The sequence below is a fragment of the Trachurus japonicus genome, chromosome 3, assembly GCF_045865225.1.
Source record: "Trachurus japonicus isolate A0001 chromosome 3, Traja_1.0".
NCBI lineage: Eukaryota > Metazoa > Chordata > Actinopteri > Carangiformes > Carangidae > Trachurus > Trachurus japonicus.
The window spans coordinates 36,657,423-36,675,067 of record NC_140909.1 but is presented as its reverse complement, the minus strand read 5'-3'; the positions used below and the strand labels follow the sequence as shown (position 1 = coordinate 36,675,067).

Genomic DNA, 17,645 nt, shown 5'->3' with positions numbered 1-17,645 from the left:
ATTGTTAAAAATAAAAAAAATCCATCTATCTGTTTAGTTTATCTATGCAGAAAGAAGAAAAACTGTATTTTTAAAGCTTCCTCCTCACACAATTCAAGGCATTCATGGTGGCACAGCACTGAGCATGTAGGGGAGTGGCAGAAGCCTTACAGCAACAGCTAGGATGATATTATATTATATTATATTAAACTATATTACATTATATTAAACATTGAGTACTAGGGCCAATATAGAGCGCAGATCTGACTGTTTTTTTTTTATCTTACAAAACCATCAGGACAATCAATCAACATTTGGTACTGGCAACATGAAGGCTTCCTGGTGCCAGGCCAAAATGGCTATTTTATGAAGCAGCGGAACTGGAAACAGAGCTATAAGGCAGACTCATCCAGCACAAAGATACAGGACCACACAGCATTATTTTTAGATGAGGATGGAGGAACTACACCACTTCGCTGATTACTGTGCATCTAATGAGCATGCATGGGATTGGACCTGGTTTCTCTCTCTCGAAAAAGACATTACACATCACAATAGTGTGTAATCTTCAAAGGCAACATAATGATGTAGGTTAGGACGGATGAATCTGGCCAGAGTGGTCTGCAGGCGGCACTCACTGGTTATATAAGCACACAGAGAGGAGATGGATATGATTCACAGGCCTCCAACATGGACAGCGTTTTCTTGCCAGTCACAGTGAACAGCAGTAACTAGTGATGGAGGAGGCTCATTTGAATTAGTCCTACTTCAGTGAGGATGATGATGAAGAAAAAAGCGAAGAGGGTGAGGGGTCCATTGAGGAAATATTGATCGCTACATTCTCTTTACTCTTACAAAACTACATGCCTGAAACTGTGTTCGATCCATTTTAGTTCCCTGTCAATAAATCTGGTTAGCACAAAATGACAGCCTGGACCTCATCAGATACACAGGAGGCTGCCTGCCATTACGGCTCTCTCTTTATTTCATTTCTGAGACTCAGTGTGCTTTGTTGTCTGTTTGTCTAGCAAAATTAAATAAACTGTATATTTGCATGACATCCTACACGTTCACTTTTCATTTCAGCAGCAACAGACGTGGCTGGGTGCAGCAGTGGGTGACAGGTTGCATTTGGGTCACGTGCCATCGTGCAAGATGTCACATCACATCGTGTGTGTGGCGAGCTTTTACGTTTTTCTTGAGCAACAGGGCGTTGCATAACGATGATGACACACAAACCTAAAATCATATACCAGTGCCTTTGTTTTTAACCCCCCCCCACCTCCCACCTATCTGAATTTCATAATCACAGAAGATAAACTGGTGTTTTTCTTTGTACATGTTTTGCACTGAGGCTTTGAGCACAAATCTAATTTTACTACAGGATTAATGATTCCTCTAATAAGAGTAATCACATGAACCTGACAGGTCACAAGATGAGCAATGGGAGAAGATAGAAAACAAAACAAAGTTCTGGTTCACAAATATGTTCTTGTCCTTTATATTTTATTTATTTATCTAACTTCCACATTTTGTGTCTTGTAAGTGCCAACAACAACGTATAGACACCTGAGGGGGTGGGACCGGCTGCTGTGATATTTAACATTGTCTTGACATTTGTTAGATTTATGTATGTCAAGTCTCCATCTGCAGAGTACCCAGTGACTAATAGGTGCGTATTTACACAGCATATAGGACCATACATACATACTCGAGTATGAGTAATTGTCATGTGAACATCAGTACAGTAGGCTACCTGGGTTAATGTACCTCCACTGCTGCTGCTGCTGCTTTGACATTGAGGAACAACAACACAACCTCACAACGATGCTCGAGGCGTGATGAGGCCACAATGACACACGGTTTCAGCAGCACGGGTGATGGGTTACACAATACACAGTCCAAATCCCACATGAGCCCAGCCTGGTTAGTGGTTACCGAGGTGTAGTGGTGAATTTTTTTTTTAGTAGCCTAAGTTACGTTACCGAGCCCGGTTAACGGTGGAGATTAGAGTAACGACATACGGTGAGACGAGGATAACGTTCGCAGTGCCACGGTAATAAATGAGATAAGGCGATGCCGACGCCTCCTGGGGGCTCGGAGGGAGCCGTGGCGTGGAGCCGCCGTGTTATCCCATTTTTGTATGTCAGACCAGCTGCCAGGCCTCGGCTCGTCCTGGATGTTTAACCCCATGATGCATCCTCGCACCTCCACTCGGCTAGCTCTGTGCTGTCCGACGCCACTGATGGATTAGCCAGCTAGCCGCCTAGCTGCTAACTATGTTGACACATTTTGAGTGAAAAGTGAAAAACACGTACGAATGGACCGAACGAACAGCCGTTAACGTCGGCCAACGGCTTGGAACACATGACGCCACATACGTTAATGCAGTCGCTCTGGGTTTCAAACGGCTCAGACGTTGGTTCAGAACCAGCCTTACCTGTCTGCTCCCGTTAGCCGGTTAGCCGCTAACGCTCGCTCGCTCGTGCGACGCCAGCTGCTGATGGTGACGGCCTGGGTGGTGGTGGTGGGTGCCCTCCCCGGTCACGGAGCGAGATGGGCAGCGCCGTGCGTCTGAATTCAGCCTGGTTTGGTTCGGGTCGCGGTGTTATCATTGGAGAAGTCGCCACAGGGAGGACGGTTAAAGGGGCGAGCTGCGCCGGCCAGCTGGTTGGAGGCGTTACGCGATGCGAGGTGTGTGTGTATCCGCCTCTCTCCGCTCGGTGAACGGGTGGCTCTGGCTCGGTCAGTTACAACCAACCTGCCTTCACAACATCCCCTTCATCATCATCGTCGGTCTGCAGGGAGTTCCGCATACTCACAGCCCGACCGGGCGGAAGCGACACACAAGCCTGATACACACACACACACACAAAAAAAACTCTGCTCCGTGCAGCCACCGACATCAGTGACGCTGCTCCGTCCAATAATCACTGATTACTTTGCGATATTTCACGGGTTTTTATCACCTCACAGGGCCGGTCGTAGGCTTTCAACGGCCCCGGGGCTCCGGGCTGTGCACCACCACCCCAACCACCTCCATCCATTGATCAGAGTTCATTCATTTTTCTAAAAATTTAGATTACAGTTATTCAGTTATTACTTGCGTAGGTTGTATCATTTTTATATGAACCCTAAATTCTCAAATAGAAGCCTGGGCTTTTAATTGTTTAAACTGCTGAACTGACCTGGCTATATAGCCTACAGCGGGGAAAATAAGTAGGCTATTGAACACGTCAACATTTTTCTCAGAAAATATATTTCTAATAGAGCTATTGACATGAAATTTTCACCAGATGTCGGCATCAACCCATGCACACATACAAAGAAATCCGAACATTTATGTCCATAAAATAAGTTATGTGTAATAAAGTGAAATGACACAGGGAATAAGTATTGAACACATGAAGAAAAGGAGGGGCAAAAAGGTATGGAAAGCCAAGAAAGCAGCTGGAGTTTGTCAGTATTTAGAATGTAATCCTGTCTCCTATCAGTGCAAAGTAATATCTGCTGGTTTAGTCCTGATTGATGCCTTTTAAAAAGGTTTCTCACCACCAAGGTGTCAGACAAGAAGTATTGCATGATAGGTAATAGCAAAGAGCTGTCTAAAGACCTACGCAACCAAAGATTTCAGACAGAAGAGTCAAAAAAATAATCAGAAGGGTTCCCTAACAGTCCAGGACCACTGGTGGAGAGCTTCAGAAAGACCTGGAATCAGCAGGTACAGTTGTTTCAAAGAAAACAATAAGTAATGCACTCAACCGCCATGGCCTCCATGTCTTGCATGGTGTGCGTGCATGGAGGCCATGGCGGTTGAGTGCATTACTTATTGTTTTCTTTGAAACAACTGTACCTGCTGATTCCAGGTCTTTCTGAAGCTCTCCACCAGTGGTCCTGGACTGTTAGGGAACCCTTCTGATTATTTTTTTGACTCTTCTGTCCGAAATCTTTGGTTGCGTAGGTCTTTAGACAGCTCTTAGACAGCTCTTTGCTATTACCTATCATGCAATACTTATTGTCTGACACCTTGGTGGTGAGAAACCTTTTTAAAAGGCATCAATCAGGACTAAACCAGCAGATATTAGGCTACTTTGCACTGATAGGAGACAGGATTACATTCTAAATACTGACAAACTCCAGCTGCTTTCTTGGCTTTCCATACCTTTTTGCCCCTCCTTTTCTTCATGTGTTCAATACTTATTCCCTGTGTCATTTCACTTTATTACACATAACTTAATTTATGGACATTAATGTTCGAATTTCTTTGTATGTGTGCATTACTTGGGTTGATGCCGACATCTGGTGAAAATTTCATGTCAATAGCTCTATTAGAAATATATTTTCTGAGAAATTCCCCGCTGTATATTTGAGATAGGCGTCTGTATGGGACAGGCTTTTATTCCATTTTTAACAAATCTTATGCTCAGCAAAGAGTCAAATTGTTCTTACTGTGTAAAAGAGAAGGAAATAGCCAAATCTGGAGCACACATTCATTTTGAAGTTTAATCAGCATCGATTAATCATCTTCTGAGTTGTGTAGGCTATAGACTGTATCTTTCCTTGAGTCAGTCGGAGTTCTCAACACATTTAATAATTCAGATGGGACCAGACAAGGGCTTCTTTTTATTTTGCCCGCATCCGTGCGGAGAATTAATACTCGGGAGTCTGGTTCGCATCAGGTCCAAACACCCACAGGTCAGACCTGCCTGGTTGGCAGAGCAGCAGCATAGGATTATTGTGTTTTATCATATTGATTTATTTTCATTTGTCAGAGCAAGTTCCGGCAGCCAGAGCCAAGATGTCTTTGTTCATGTTGAAGTTTGCTCACAATGGATAACAATGGATAAGCAGACTTTTATTTTATATTTTGCTCATGTTCTCCCTGGGTTCTCCAGTTTCTTCCCACAGTCCAAAGACATGCACATTAAGTTAAATGGTGATTCTAAAGTGCCCATAGGTGTGAATGAGAGCATGTGAGGCTGTTTGTCTCACATGACAGCCCTGTGATGGGCTGGAGAGGCCCCACCCCATGAGTCCTTGACCCTACAGTAATAGGGGGTATAGCTAATGAATGGTTAGATGGATTGATGTAGCCTATAACAGTGGCTGTTAAATGTCAACCCTTGATTTCTGTTTGATTTTACCATTTTCTGTAACACGACATATACGTTGGAAAAGTATTTGTCATTGAAAAAAATGTGTATGTATAATCTATGATATAACTCATAAAAAGTAATATTATTTCAGCAAATAGACACTGGGTTGACCTAGCCTGGTATGTTAATCTCAATAACATACCATCTCAATAAATTAGAATGGAGGTCAGCTGCAGTCTTCCCCATGATAGTGTACACTACTGAACCAGAGACCATTTAAAGGCTCAGGAAACCTTTGCAGGTGTTTTGAGTTAATTATCTGATTGGAGTGTGACACCATTAGGTTACAATAGTGAACGTCTACAATATTCCAATTGTTTGATTTACTGAATTTAGGGTTTTTATTAAATGTAAGCCATAATCATTACAATAAAAAGAGCTAAAGACAAAATATTTTAATAATGAATCTATGAGTTTCACTAATTGAATTGAACTACTGAAATAAATTAACTTTTCCATGATATTCTAATTCATTGAGATGTGTCTGTGTATCTACAGTATATACTGTATATGTAGGCCTATGTTTTTATGTGGCCTATTATAAATAATGGCACAATATTGATCATTTTGAAACCCGAACTACCCAAGCAGGCTGGATTACAGATCTTAGAGCAAGCTCTGTTCACAAGGTCATTCAAAACCCTCTGTGTTTCTGTCATTTGTAATCAGGAGTCACTGACACGGGTCAATAAAAGAAATGTTCCATTCTCCAGCAAATGGAGCCAATAAACCAAGATAGGTGCAGGCCATATTTAAATATGACTTCCTAAGGTCTGAATTGCCCCACTTAGTCTCTGAGGATCAAAAACAATTCCAAACATATAAGCACTACAGCATAGCTTTAATTTATACTGTACATACAAAACAGAAAGTCTTCAGGAGTTACAAGTATTAAAATAGGTTTGCATTTCTATATATCAATGTTTACAGTGTCACCCTTTGAGGACAGGAATTAAATGAAACCAGAGGCATCAATTACAGTATATACAGGATAATTAACTGTGATACGTACAGCATCAACATGAACACTAAGAAACAGAAGATTCGAGAACCAACAAGAGATGGTTTTTGCTAGTCTGATCAGAGTACAGCACACCAAGAACAATTCAGTTTCATCAGATCTGTCAGTTGACCTCTGGTTCATTGGGGCACTGTGAAAAATCCTCCCCAATATTACAGAGGCAACGTTAAAATAGGTTTCAAATGTTTGACCAGAGATACCCCGCAAACAGCAAAACCAGAAACCAAAAGCAAACCTGACATGTCATTGAAACAGACCCAAAATAAAGATTTGCAAAGCCAACTGGAACAAATCACTGGTACAGTTTCTGCACTTTTTTAATCTGCTTCATTAACTATTGATCCATGTGTCAAAAAAAAACAGGGAAAACCCAAATGCCTTACCAAAGCCTTACAGGGGTGTAAGCAAGTCATTAACAAAAATCATATTCCAATTTTTTGAGTATCAATAAAAAGGAATCAATATTTGAGAGGGAAGGCAAAAGGCTTGATACAATACATGGTCAGAAAATGCCAGGACACCTTCGGCTCCTTTCTTTAAACGAAAAAGGTGCATCTCAGTAAAGTGTTACTACTTTTACTGATGTCAAGTTTGAGATTAAATTCAGGCAACTTTTAAATAAGCAGTGCAACATACGCCAGCCAAAGAGAGAGGAATGAAAGTGTTGTCCTGTATAACTGGATCACACGTTTTATTTTGTTTTTTCGAAGCAATTGTAGGGAGAGGAAGAAAAACGTATCAATTCTGTGATGAACATACTACCATAGAAGTGGCAAGTCAAAATGTCTTTGAAGAAAAATGTTCTCAAATATTATAGAACTTGAATATGTAGGATGAAAAAAAAAGGACAAAGAAGGACATCCCTGGGCTAGACAGAGTCTACTGTAGAGTCACATGGAAACTGAAATGATCAATTATTAAAACTCATTAGATTCACCAACTGATTTTGGATCAAAGTCAGCCCGTCTGTGAGGACATGCTGCTATTGAGAATCCTGTTTGTTTGTATTTCTGTGCTTAAGTGATCCCAATGTCCTAGTTTAGCTACAACACCTTAGCTGTTAGCTGTTAAATACTATTTTAGAAAGAAACCAAACGCTGGAAAAAACTGCAGCTGAAAATTAAAAAAAACAAAACATATACTTCTGTATAATGTGATTTTACTGTACCTCATAATAGGTGAAATGATTGAAAAGGTTAACGTTGGGACAGAGCATTCAAGTCTTGCCATGATAACTAGGAAGGGCTAAACACATAACATTTCATCTCTCCAAAAATGGACTGCAATGACGTTACTCTGTATGAAGCCACCAGAAACTTCACAATTACAAATTTAAGATCAACATTCCTTTAGAAAACCATGATGCAGCATTTCAAGTTGAGGAGAAAAACATAGCATGATTATAAACATCTAGATCTCTGTAGCTATAACATGTATCATAAATTAAAAATGTTAATGTCTACTAATTTCTCTGTTAATATGGACTCTGGTGCATAGCAAGGGTTTGCAACATCTGACCAGTTAAAGCTGTTTGTGTTGAGCACCTATACAAGGGAGATACTCAGGCTATGATAGATATTTAGATGAAGCCGTTTCCCCTCTATTTTCAGTTTGACATGTTTTCCCCTCAGCGCCATTCATACAGTAAATTATCAAAAATAAAAGGCTGCAAAACTCTGTGTATTGTGTTCAAACTATATGTATAAGTTGCTTGCACCTTTCTCACACCTTTAATTGCTGATAAAATCAAAAGTCAAAATATGAAAATAACCACTGTTTTCTAACGAAATGAATAAAAGTATGTCTGACATAATTATAAACATCAATAAGGTGTTAAGAGGCGATCCTTTCTATTTTGATTTACGATCACAACTTTTTGAGTGTGTTTTTTTTATTCGTCTGAAGGAAGCGTCACAGGGATGGCAGATCGACTTCCTTTTTTAACCAACAGTTCATCTTTACAAAGAATCTCAAGACACTTGAGGACCACCTACTCCAAGATACCAGTGCTCTGTGTAGAAAAAAAAAAAAAGAATTTGTTACACCAACTTCTCCTGTAAATGAGGGTACAGTCTGCCAGTCACCTGCAGAGTTTTACTTTCTTGTGCGTTAGTATGTGATTGTACAAAACCTCTTATGTGTGCACTCTCTACATTCTTCCTGTGAAAATAAATATACAATTCACACGAAGATTTATGGGCATCTCTAAATGACCAAAAGGGTCCCTTATGCGCTTGGAAGAAAACTAACCTAATAGAAATTATAGAAGCCTCCAATTCCCAGAGGTCTACTTCACATTACTTTACCTGAGCGACTACTCCAACCTTTTGAAAAGGAATACAAATTATTTGTTGCCATATAACAATTCACAATACCATCCAGATGGCCTATCATTTCACGCTAACATCAATAAAGTGAGTAGCAGATATAAATCTGCTCATGCCCAACTCTGTATCCATTTCCACCTATTGCACGACTGCAATTAAAAAAAAGAAAAATCAACTAATTTGCAATTTCAACTGGATGTTGAGCTGTAGGAGAACCACGGCTAAGACCTGCTCTGAACTGTCTGATAATTGTTAGAGAATGAAAACAGAACTGCACTAGTGATCGACGTAACCTTCAACAATATTAAATCAGAGATAAACTGGCTAAAGAGCCTGATGCTGGTATTTAATGTCATCACAATCATGTCAGCATCTACAAAAAAAGGAAGAACGACAAAAGGCTCAAAGAAAAACTGGGTGTCCATGTTTCTCCTTATGAACACAAAACCATTAAGCAGTCCGTTTGAGAGCAAAGGGCAAAGACACTCTCCTCCCACAAGAAAATAAAATCTCAACGCCTTCACCAATCCCTGACCAGATGGGCAGAAAGCAGTCAGTGCTCCTGCTGGATGCCATGTCTGTCTCCGACTTGACAAAGTCACAGAGTGTGGGACAGCAACTTCGCTGTCACTCATTGACGTCCCAGATTTCAGAGAGCAGCGGGGGAAGCTTCTTGTCCTGGAGGCGAAGGGCAAACACCTGCTCCGAGTGGACGCTACTTAGAGTACGGAGGCTCACCAGCTTCATGAGCATACGGGGGAACATCAAGTGATCCTGAGGAAACCATCCCAACAAAACAACACATTAGTCTATTAAAAAGGTGAAGAAGCAGAAGCACAGAAGACACTTTGAGCCATGTGATCTATGCTACATGTCTGTAGGAATGTCCTGTTCAGCTGAAAAACAAGAAGTATCTGTTTCTCCATGTGGGCTTTTAGTCTGACACACACCTGCTCATGTAACTGCCTGAGACCACCCACCAGTCTGAACAAAAACACAAATCCTCAGCCCTGACCCAATGTGCTTGTTGTGATGATGGTAACCAGGTTATGCTGACATACTGCTGGTCACAAGAGAAGAGGTTATGTAAACACCAGGCACTTACGTTTGGTCTCTTTATCATGATGTAAGAGCGCAGTGCGTCCACATACGGCTGCTGTAGCCTCTCCACCAGGTCATGATCCTGCACATTTGGCCGATCTAAAGAAATGTTAGAGACACCTCTTTATACCATCTACTTTTTTGTGGCGAAAATATGAGTTTTGAAAGATGCAAAAATCTGCAACTATCATCAACTCTGTGCTGACGAGTGACTGCCTGTTGTAATGTGTAGGTCATAAAAATCTGACCTGCAGAGAAGATGTTGATGGCGATGAGCAGAGCATATTCGGCCTCATCCAGATGAAGGTCATTCATTCCTTTTGAAAACTCGAAGATGGGGTTAATGAACTCGAACTGAAGCCCTGAGGTGGTGAGAGTAGAGAGAGGGACAAGGAAACAAACACTCACTTTAAAGGAGGGAAATGTTGTGCAATAAAACACTGCTTAACAGGAGTTGTAACTATTTGACAGTGTCTATTTGACAAGTCGCAGCAACATATACTGTAGATCAATTGTAGGTTATAATGAATCAAACATGTCTATTTTTGCCATGACTAGTAGCATTACATGTGTGTTCAAAAATAAATTAGTTTCATTGTTTAGACAAACTTTTGTGAGGAATAGCATATCCGTAAAAACTGTTGGAAAACAAACAATAAGCTCAAGCAATGCCTGATATTGACATTTTCCACAAAGAACTGACAGGCAGAAATTAGCAAATGTATCTACCTGCTTTGGCAAAGTCCTCCTTATTGTAGCTGAAATCCTTCAGAAATGTGATGCTGTCAATAGCTGGGTTGTAGCGCCGGGATGTCTCCAGCAGCATGATCTGAGGAAGACAAGCACACGTTGGTGAGTGGAATATTAATGTACAAACTAACACAAACGCTCTCACTCACAGAAATAAACACAACCATACAGACATGAGAAAAATGATGCTGGTAGCATCTTCATCAATAACTTACTTTGCATATTGTATGATGAAACTGCAAAGAATTATGACCATAGGGTAATGTTTTATTTATCTATTTATTTCAAAAGCGACAGTTCACATTAATGACCATCAGTATATACGTAAATACAAATGTAAATGTGCCGTAGTTAGCAAGCCTGCTCATTATTGCAGTTACTGCATTAAGTTGACTCATTTCAAAATGAGCGTTACAGAAAAGGGATGCCCAGCTTGAACAGCGGCCAACAATTATCGGTAGATTTTCATTAAAGATATGTGATGAGCAGATTAGAATTAAAGCATCTCGTCAGCAGTCACTATAAAACTAATGATAGTGTGATTAATACTTTGATGTCTTCAGCAGAGAAAATTGTATTCCCACCTCCAACCATGTTCAATGTAGCAGCGTGAGAGGCTGCCAAAACAAAACATGTAAACTATATGGAACTTATGTGTGAGACTGATAAAACATACAACATCTGCTAAAAACAATCAGTGTCGGCCATGGATCAGCCAATCTGACCCATAGACGATCGTGGCATCCCTAAACAGAAACCATGTTTCATGATAGCACACAAACCTCAATGGTTGACGTCTTCAGTAGAGCGATCTGGTCCTCCCTGGTGAGCTCCAGGAAACCAGGAAGCTGCTTTGCAAAATCCACAATTTCCTGGACCGACATGATTGCTAGCTCAGTGAAGTGAGCAAAGCGCTGCTGACGCACCTCTCGGTTCTGCGGGTCCTGACTCTGTGGCCACGGCTGTCGGTTACACACAGCACATTTATGAATTGGTTAGCAGCATTTACACAATGTGTTTTGTAAACAGACACAGTATGACACAGGTTAAAAGTGGATTCAAATCAGGTAGGTTTTTAGCGGATATCACACACTTTGTCTCTGAAGCCGCTGTATTTTCTCTAAAAGCTGCCATGTCAGTGCAGAAGTCTGTTTCTCCAGCCTGTGAGTGTGAACATGCTTGAGAAGTGAAGCAGATTTCACTGTTGTACTTAGCTGTGGCTACTGCAAACTGCACAACAACTAAACAGTATTCATCCTTGGTTTGTTTTGCTGCATCTTAAAGTAAGCCCATTGAATTTATTCCCTGCGTGGGCTGGCAGAAGTTGCATTGTGCTGTTTCAGTTTAGCAGCTAATGAATAAAATCAATAGTCAGTATATAAGTGGTGTCACACAATAAACAATTAACCGGTCAAAAAAAATTCTTTCCTCTGAGACGTTGGCTTACCGTCACTTTTGGTCGGTCAAGGAAAGATCTCTTGTTGCATTGCTTCTGCATGGCTACCAGCTTCTCTATCATCTCCTGCTGCTGTGGGTCCAGCGTGGCCATTTCCAGCGGAGGAGTGGGGGTGACCACTGTGGACGTGCGGGCTGTTTCCTCCTCCTGCTGCTTCTTCATCTTCTTTAGTCTGATTTGCTCCTCAGAGAGAACACCTACGGGTCAAAGAAGATTCACGTATTGACCAAAGTTTTCCGTTTTGTTCTCAAGGTTGTTGTTTTTTTATTCTGACTGAGGAATCTAACTTTTGTACATCTCCGATTCATTTGCCGTGTGGACACTCACATTGCTCCAGCATGCCCGCCTCCCGACACTTGCGCAGGCGGCACTGCTGGCACTTTCGCCGCATGTACATGTCCATTTCACAGCGGCCATTGTTCTTGCAGGAGTACTGGGCACTTTTAATGACGCTGCGGCGGAAGAAGCCCTTGCAGCCCTCGCAGCTCAACACATTGTAGTGGAAACCCGAGGCCTTGTCGCCACACACACTGCACACCTCATTACCCAGCATCTTCGGGGCAGGGCCCTTCTTTCTCTTCACAGGCTGACCATCTACACACAGAAAAAAAAAAGAGGTGAGAATCCATATTAAAGGGATACTTCACCCAAAATCAATAATTCACCAATTTTCTACTCACCGTCATGCCAAGAAAGGGTTCTGAGAACTTTCGGAGTTATCAAAAGGTTTTTGGAGTTTCAGGGGGGTCTGGCTGGCAACGGATTTTCATATGATGGCGGCGGATTGAGTTCACTTTTGAATCGTCCAAAACACACACTATGAAACATCCAGACACCTCCATACTGCTCGTCTGTACTGACCCAAGTGTCCTGAAGCCACCACATGAAAAAGCTGTTCGGAAAAAATTTATTTGATCTCTGTTTTTAGCCTTGTTGTAGCAGTAGCTCCCAGTGGCTGTTGATGTTTGTGCGCATGCGCAAGATTTGCTGCGAGTTGTTCGTTTGTCGTTGTAAACCATTGGATATATGATGTAAACACAGAAGAACATCTCGCAGGAAACCTGCATCTTGCGCAGCCACTGGGAGCTACTGCTACAACAAGGCTAAAAACAGAGATCAAATGAATTGTTTCCGACAACTTTTCCATGTGGCGGCTTCAGGACACTTGGGTCAGTACAGACGAGCAGTATGGAGGTATTTGGATGTTTCATAGTGTGTATTTTGGACAGTTCAAAAGTGAGCTCAATCCATCCAGCCAGCCGGACCCCCCCTGGAACTCCAAAAGCATTTTGATGACTCCGAAAGTTCTCCGAACCCTTCCTTGGTATGATGGTGAGTACAAAATTGGTGAATTATCAATTTTGGGTGATTTTGGGTTAGTTTAAGTACTTTTTTGATTTGGTTTTATTTTGGTTTTATTTTGATTATTTTGATGTTCACTGTTGTTAGTGTAGATGGACAGTACACCATCAGGTTGTGCAAGTACAATAAGAAAACCTTACAGATACAAAAGAAGTGTCAAGGAAACTTCCAAGCTAAATGTGGAAGTTCAAAATCATGGCATGAAAAGGTCAAACGATGGGCAAGACACGCCTGTGATTAGAAAGAAAAAAATACTGGTTGGTCTAGTCTCATTGTAGTTGTCCCACCAGTCCACACAGAGACATAGGTGAAAAAACATGCCACGATTAGAAATTCTAGATTAGGACTGCTGTATCAGGTGGTGAACGTGAACATAAAACAGACTTCCTTAAAATACAACGATGACAGTTGACTGTATCTTAACAAAAATAAAATGCAAACAGACATCATAAACGTCTTGCGGACTCACTGCAACCACTGCTCTAATATTGCCTGTTTTTCAATGATCACTGATCTTAAAACTTAAGACACTCTTCTCAAGTATGCACTTTAGTTTGCTTTTTTAAAATCTGTTTTAAAAGAAAGAAAAAAAACTCTCACCTATGCTGGCAGATGTGTCGCCTGCAGCTGGATCCAGCTTGATGTCATTTGGCTCTACTGGCAGAGGGCTGCTCATGTTGGTCAGTGAAGGGCCATTATGGGGGGGGTTGTGGAAGTCGTCTGGCTGGGAGAGGTCAGCTAGTGACAGCAGGCCGTCGTGCTTCACTGTGGCGCTTCCACCGCTCTCCTCAACCATGCAGTCCAGCTGCAGCTCAGAGGCCCCATCAAACACCTTACTCTCATCTGAGAAGAGACACAAACACATTCCCATTCAAAACAAGCACCGACCACCTTGTACCATCGTTCAACACTTTGTCTCCATTTGGCTTTCATATAAAAGTATAAAAATCATGGGCTATAATTTTCTGGTGCTGGAGTTGTAGCTTTTGCTGTTGTTGAAGACTCTACAAATAAAAGCCACATAGGACAACAAACAACTGTGTTGTGTGAACTAGTACTTGTGAAAGTTGTGGTTCCTCTTACCATGACCAACATCTGGGATATCAGTCACAGACAGCGTGGACATCTTCTGCACAGCAGCTTGTCATTACGAAATCAACGTGTACCTGTGAGTAACAAACAGCAAACACATTTGAGTGTGGTAATTTCACAACAACAAAGTCTCTATATGACGAAGCAATGGCTCTAATTAGCATTCCCCTAAAACAGATATACATATTAGGCAGTAAGATAAAGGGGAGCTGACGTGATGGGTGCGCTAGTTTTAGGTATAAAATGTAGAAAAAAAAATTTTATATACTAACTCAACCCAGAGATGCCATCAAAGGCTGTGAAATGATTATTCTTAGAAAGATCTATAGTATTAAAAAGCCTTGGAGTCGATTCAAACCCTGCCTATGAAAATGTATGTACAGGAAAATCAAGAGGCTGCAAAAGCAGAAATGAAAGTTTGTCATGTGGCATATACGGACGCATTCCAGGAAACTGATTCAGCAGACACCCATGCGTGATTTTTTGGCTATTCTTACCCACCCTGCATGATGGAAACCAGGTTATAAAATGCCCAGCCTACTGCAATTTCATGTGCACAATACGCCCCTTGTGTTTAACCAATATTACAACATACGACATAGCACTGTAGTTGTGATTGAGCCATTTTTTAGTCCACTTTTATCAGATAAAAACGCCATGTACTTATTTTTCAGATGACAACATGTTTGAAATATCATGTCATGTGTGGTATCATGTTTAATGCTGTGTATGCTGTTATTGTAGCCAGGTCTGTCTTGTGAAAAGGTTTCTTTTATCTGAATAGGGATTCCTATAAGAATAACAATAACATGCACCCTTTCATACAGTATGTGTGCATATTTTCTGGAAAATCATTCAATGCAATGATGCCTTTAAGCAACCCGGTGCATTGATTTGCAACATGGAGATACCCTACCTACTGTCATCTCAGGTATATAGGGTCATACTGCCCCATCAGCACATTTGTAATTAAAACTGACCTGTTTCTTGAAGAGAACTCCTATTTTTTTTTATCTTTACATGTTAGTGTTAGTATTATTATTATTATAGGTATTGTAGGTTTTGCCACTGGCAAGGCAACAGAGGCAGCATTGCATGTGTATAATCCACTTTTTAGGACGAGGCAACAGTTCACAGTTAAACAAATAGGCACATATTGTGTCTGCTGTATGAGACAGAAATACCTCATGTGGAACTAATATCTAAAGTGAAGTTGAGCTACTGCTGCTGTTAATTTTATATTTACATGTGCATTTGACACAAAGAGAACATTATTTTCTTTCATATCTCAACTGACAATTCAACCTTTCTGTGAACCCTGGCATCAAAGGTTTAAATCTGTTAGCAATAAAAACGATGCCTTTCCCTGTGAGCCAGTACACCACAATGAACAAGTTACAGTGACATCAACGTTCCTACATAATTCCTAAAGGAGTATTTAATGCATGACTGGATTCTTGTGTATTTTATAGTTGAACTTGTTTGTGCTTCAAAGAGACAGAGAAAATGACAGAACAAGCAGGATTACACAGGCCTACTATAAAACATACCACTTGTCAGATTATGTGCATGTGAAATCAAAGGGAAAACCCAACAACAAATGAAACTGTGACAATAGCAGGTATGGCAGTAAATTTCAAAGAAACACTGATAAGCTTCTAAATAACAGTCAACCGGTGACGCTGTTATTGTTGCAGTCTGAAATAAAAGCGTCCACACAGGAAGAGGTACTAATGAAGGCAATTCTCTACTTGGCACAAAAATGCTTTAGTGGCTTTTGGCTTTTTAATTAAGACCATGTTCACTTAATGCTGGCTAATATTACACTACAATGAGGCAGAGAATGACTATGAGTAACACTGTGTTCACCTTTAAAATATCCATGTCAGCATTCAGCAGTTATGTTGCAATTTTGCTAACAAACAGAGTGAAGCTCTGTGGGGATTTATAACAATATCTGGGTTTGTCTTTTTTCCCCATCTTAAACAATTTAAATGTTTCCGCTGACAACTACAGGGATTTTTTTTCAAGGTAACATCAGTCAAAGTTGAAGAAAAACAATAGGGACAACATTTTTATACAAAGCCCCATTTAGCTGAAATAAATCTTCCTCAGTGACTCTGTGACAGACACGGCGTTGGACTGACCTTACCTCTGAAGTTGACGTCTTATTTATCGCCTATCCATCTTGCCCATGTGAGTCCACAACCCCAGTCTGTCGATATCCCTACGGTGATGGAGGACTTGCTGGCCTGATGAGTCTTGAGGGTTGCCAAAACCACTGTGACTTATTGGGGTGGAAGTGTAATGACTTTATATCTTGAAGAGAGTGAGTAGAAAAGAAGACGAGTCCCTTTCTACAATGCCCTATGGGAGACAAGAGGGAAAACAGAAGGGAGGGAGGAGAGAGGGGGGGGTGAAAGAGGGAACATAAGAGGTTACTCTCGGTCATTCGCACAGCTCTCAACTCCACACAGGGCTGTGCTGCTCCAGCTTTCCTCTCTTTGAGTATTTCAGCGGCAGATTTGACTCACATCAGCCTCCTACCACACAGACACTTAGGGATGACCCCGTCTCTCCTCCAGTTCTTTCAGAATATAACTAGTGTTGTGCTGCTCTGTCTCAGCTGAAAGGCTGCCACCACTTAAAGCCTCTCTGGCAGAAACATCTCACAGCACATGAAGAGAAAATGCATGAAAAACCTTATTATCTCTCACTGTCAAGCATCAGTCCTTTAACTGGAAAATACAGCCTGGGTATCGAGATTAAAAATTGGCCCAATATTCACATATTGAGAAACCAAAACAAAAAAATCAATAAATCAAACGTCATGTCAGTACAACAGAACATTCGTCTACAGTTGTTTGAATTCTCATTGTTCTGACGCATCTAAAAAAAAAAGTTCAAAAAATCTGCTTCACAGACAACAGGTCTGCTAATCAAAGGTATCAGGTTTTATTGGGTGAATTCACATTCTCTGGTTGTAAAACATTTCAACTCTTCCTGTGACATTATGTCATCCGCGCCCTGATCTCTCTGTTCCAGTCCAATGTCCCCTTCACCTTATCAGTCAGTCACCTTTGTCCATGTGCATGTTCTCTTAGATGACTGGAAATGAAATGAGAGCTCCAACGAAAATCAACTAAGCACCGAAAAATAAACCCAACGTTTAATCATATTTAACACCTTTCTTCAACCAAACCTAATTACTCCCCCGGTCACCAGCGACTCATCCTCCTCAGTGAATCATCTACTGACTCAGTACGTTATTAAAAAGCCACAACATTCATAATGGGCCTGGTTTAGTCATTATAATCTTACTAGTCAATGTTAAACTATAGTATCTAAGACAAGACCAGTTTCCACAATACACATCATTTAGTCAAATATAAATTTGCTAA

The 17,645-nt window shown here is 41.0% G+C and overlaps 2 protein-coding genes across 51 annotated transcripts in view; both read right to left on the bottom strand.

The window, feature by feature from the left end:
- madd (MAP-kinase activating death domain) overlaps positions 1-2,772 on the bottom strand; it is a 56,370-nt gene extending 53,598 nt beyond the window's left edge. For 48 of the 49 annotated variants that reach the window (XM_085772116.1, XM_085771939.1, XM_085771920.1 and 45 more), the window contains exon 1: positions 2,420-2,768. The gene's annotated coding sequence lies outside the window, so the exon portion shown is untranslated. Of the gene's footprint in view, positions 1-2,419 lie in introns of all 49 variants that reach the window. The other variant, XM_085772181.1, reaches the window with a different exon arrangement.
- Positions 2,773-5,959: 3,187 nt separating this feature from the next.
- On the bottom strand, positions 5,960-16,473 carry nr1h3 (nuclear receptor subfamily 1, group H, member 3). Of its 2 annotated transcripts, none has more exons than XM_085771911.1 (10): positions 16,392-16,473; positions 14,236-14,318; positions 13,753-13,995; positions 12,118-12,384; positions 11,782-11,987; positions 11,117-11,296; positions 10,314-10,413; positions 9,833-9,946; positions 9,589-9,683; positions 5,960-9,257 (listed from the first exon to the last, which is right to left on the bottom strand). In XM_085771911.1, exons 2-10 carry the CDS (start codon positions 14,276-14,278, stop codon positions 9,111-9,113), a joined length of 1,395 nt encoding a protein of 464 aa, XP_085628037.1. In that variant the 5' UTR covers positions 14,279-14,318; positions 16,392-16,473; the 3' UTR covers positions 5,960-9,110. The 2 variants fall into 2 exon arrangements, with proteins under 2 accessions (XP_085628037.1, XP_085628032.1); XM_085771906.1 differs by having other exon boundaries at positions 16,397-16,473.
- Positions 16,474-17,645: the final 1,172 nt, after the last annotated feature.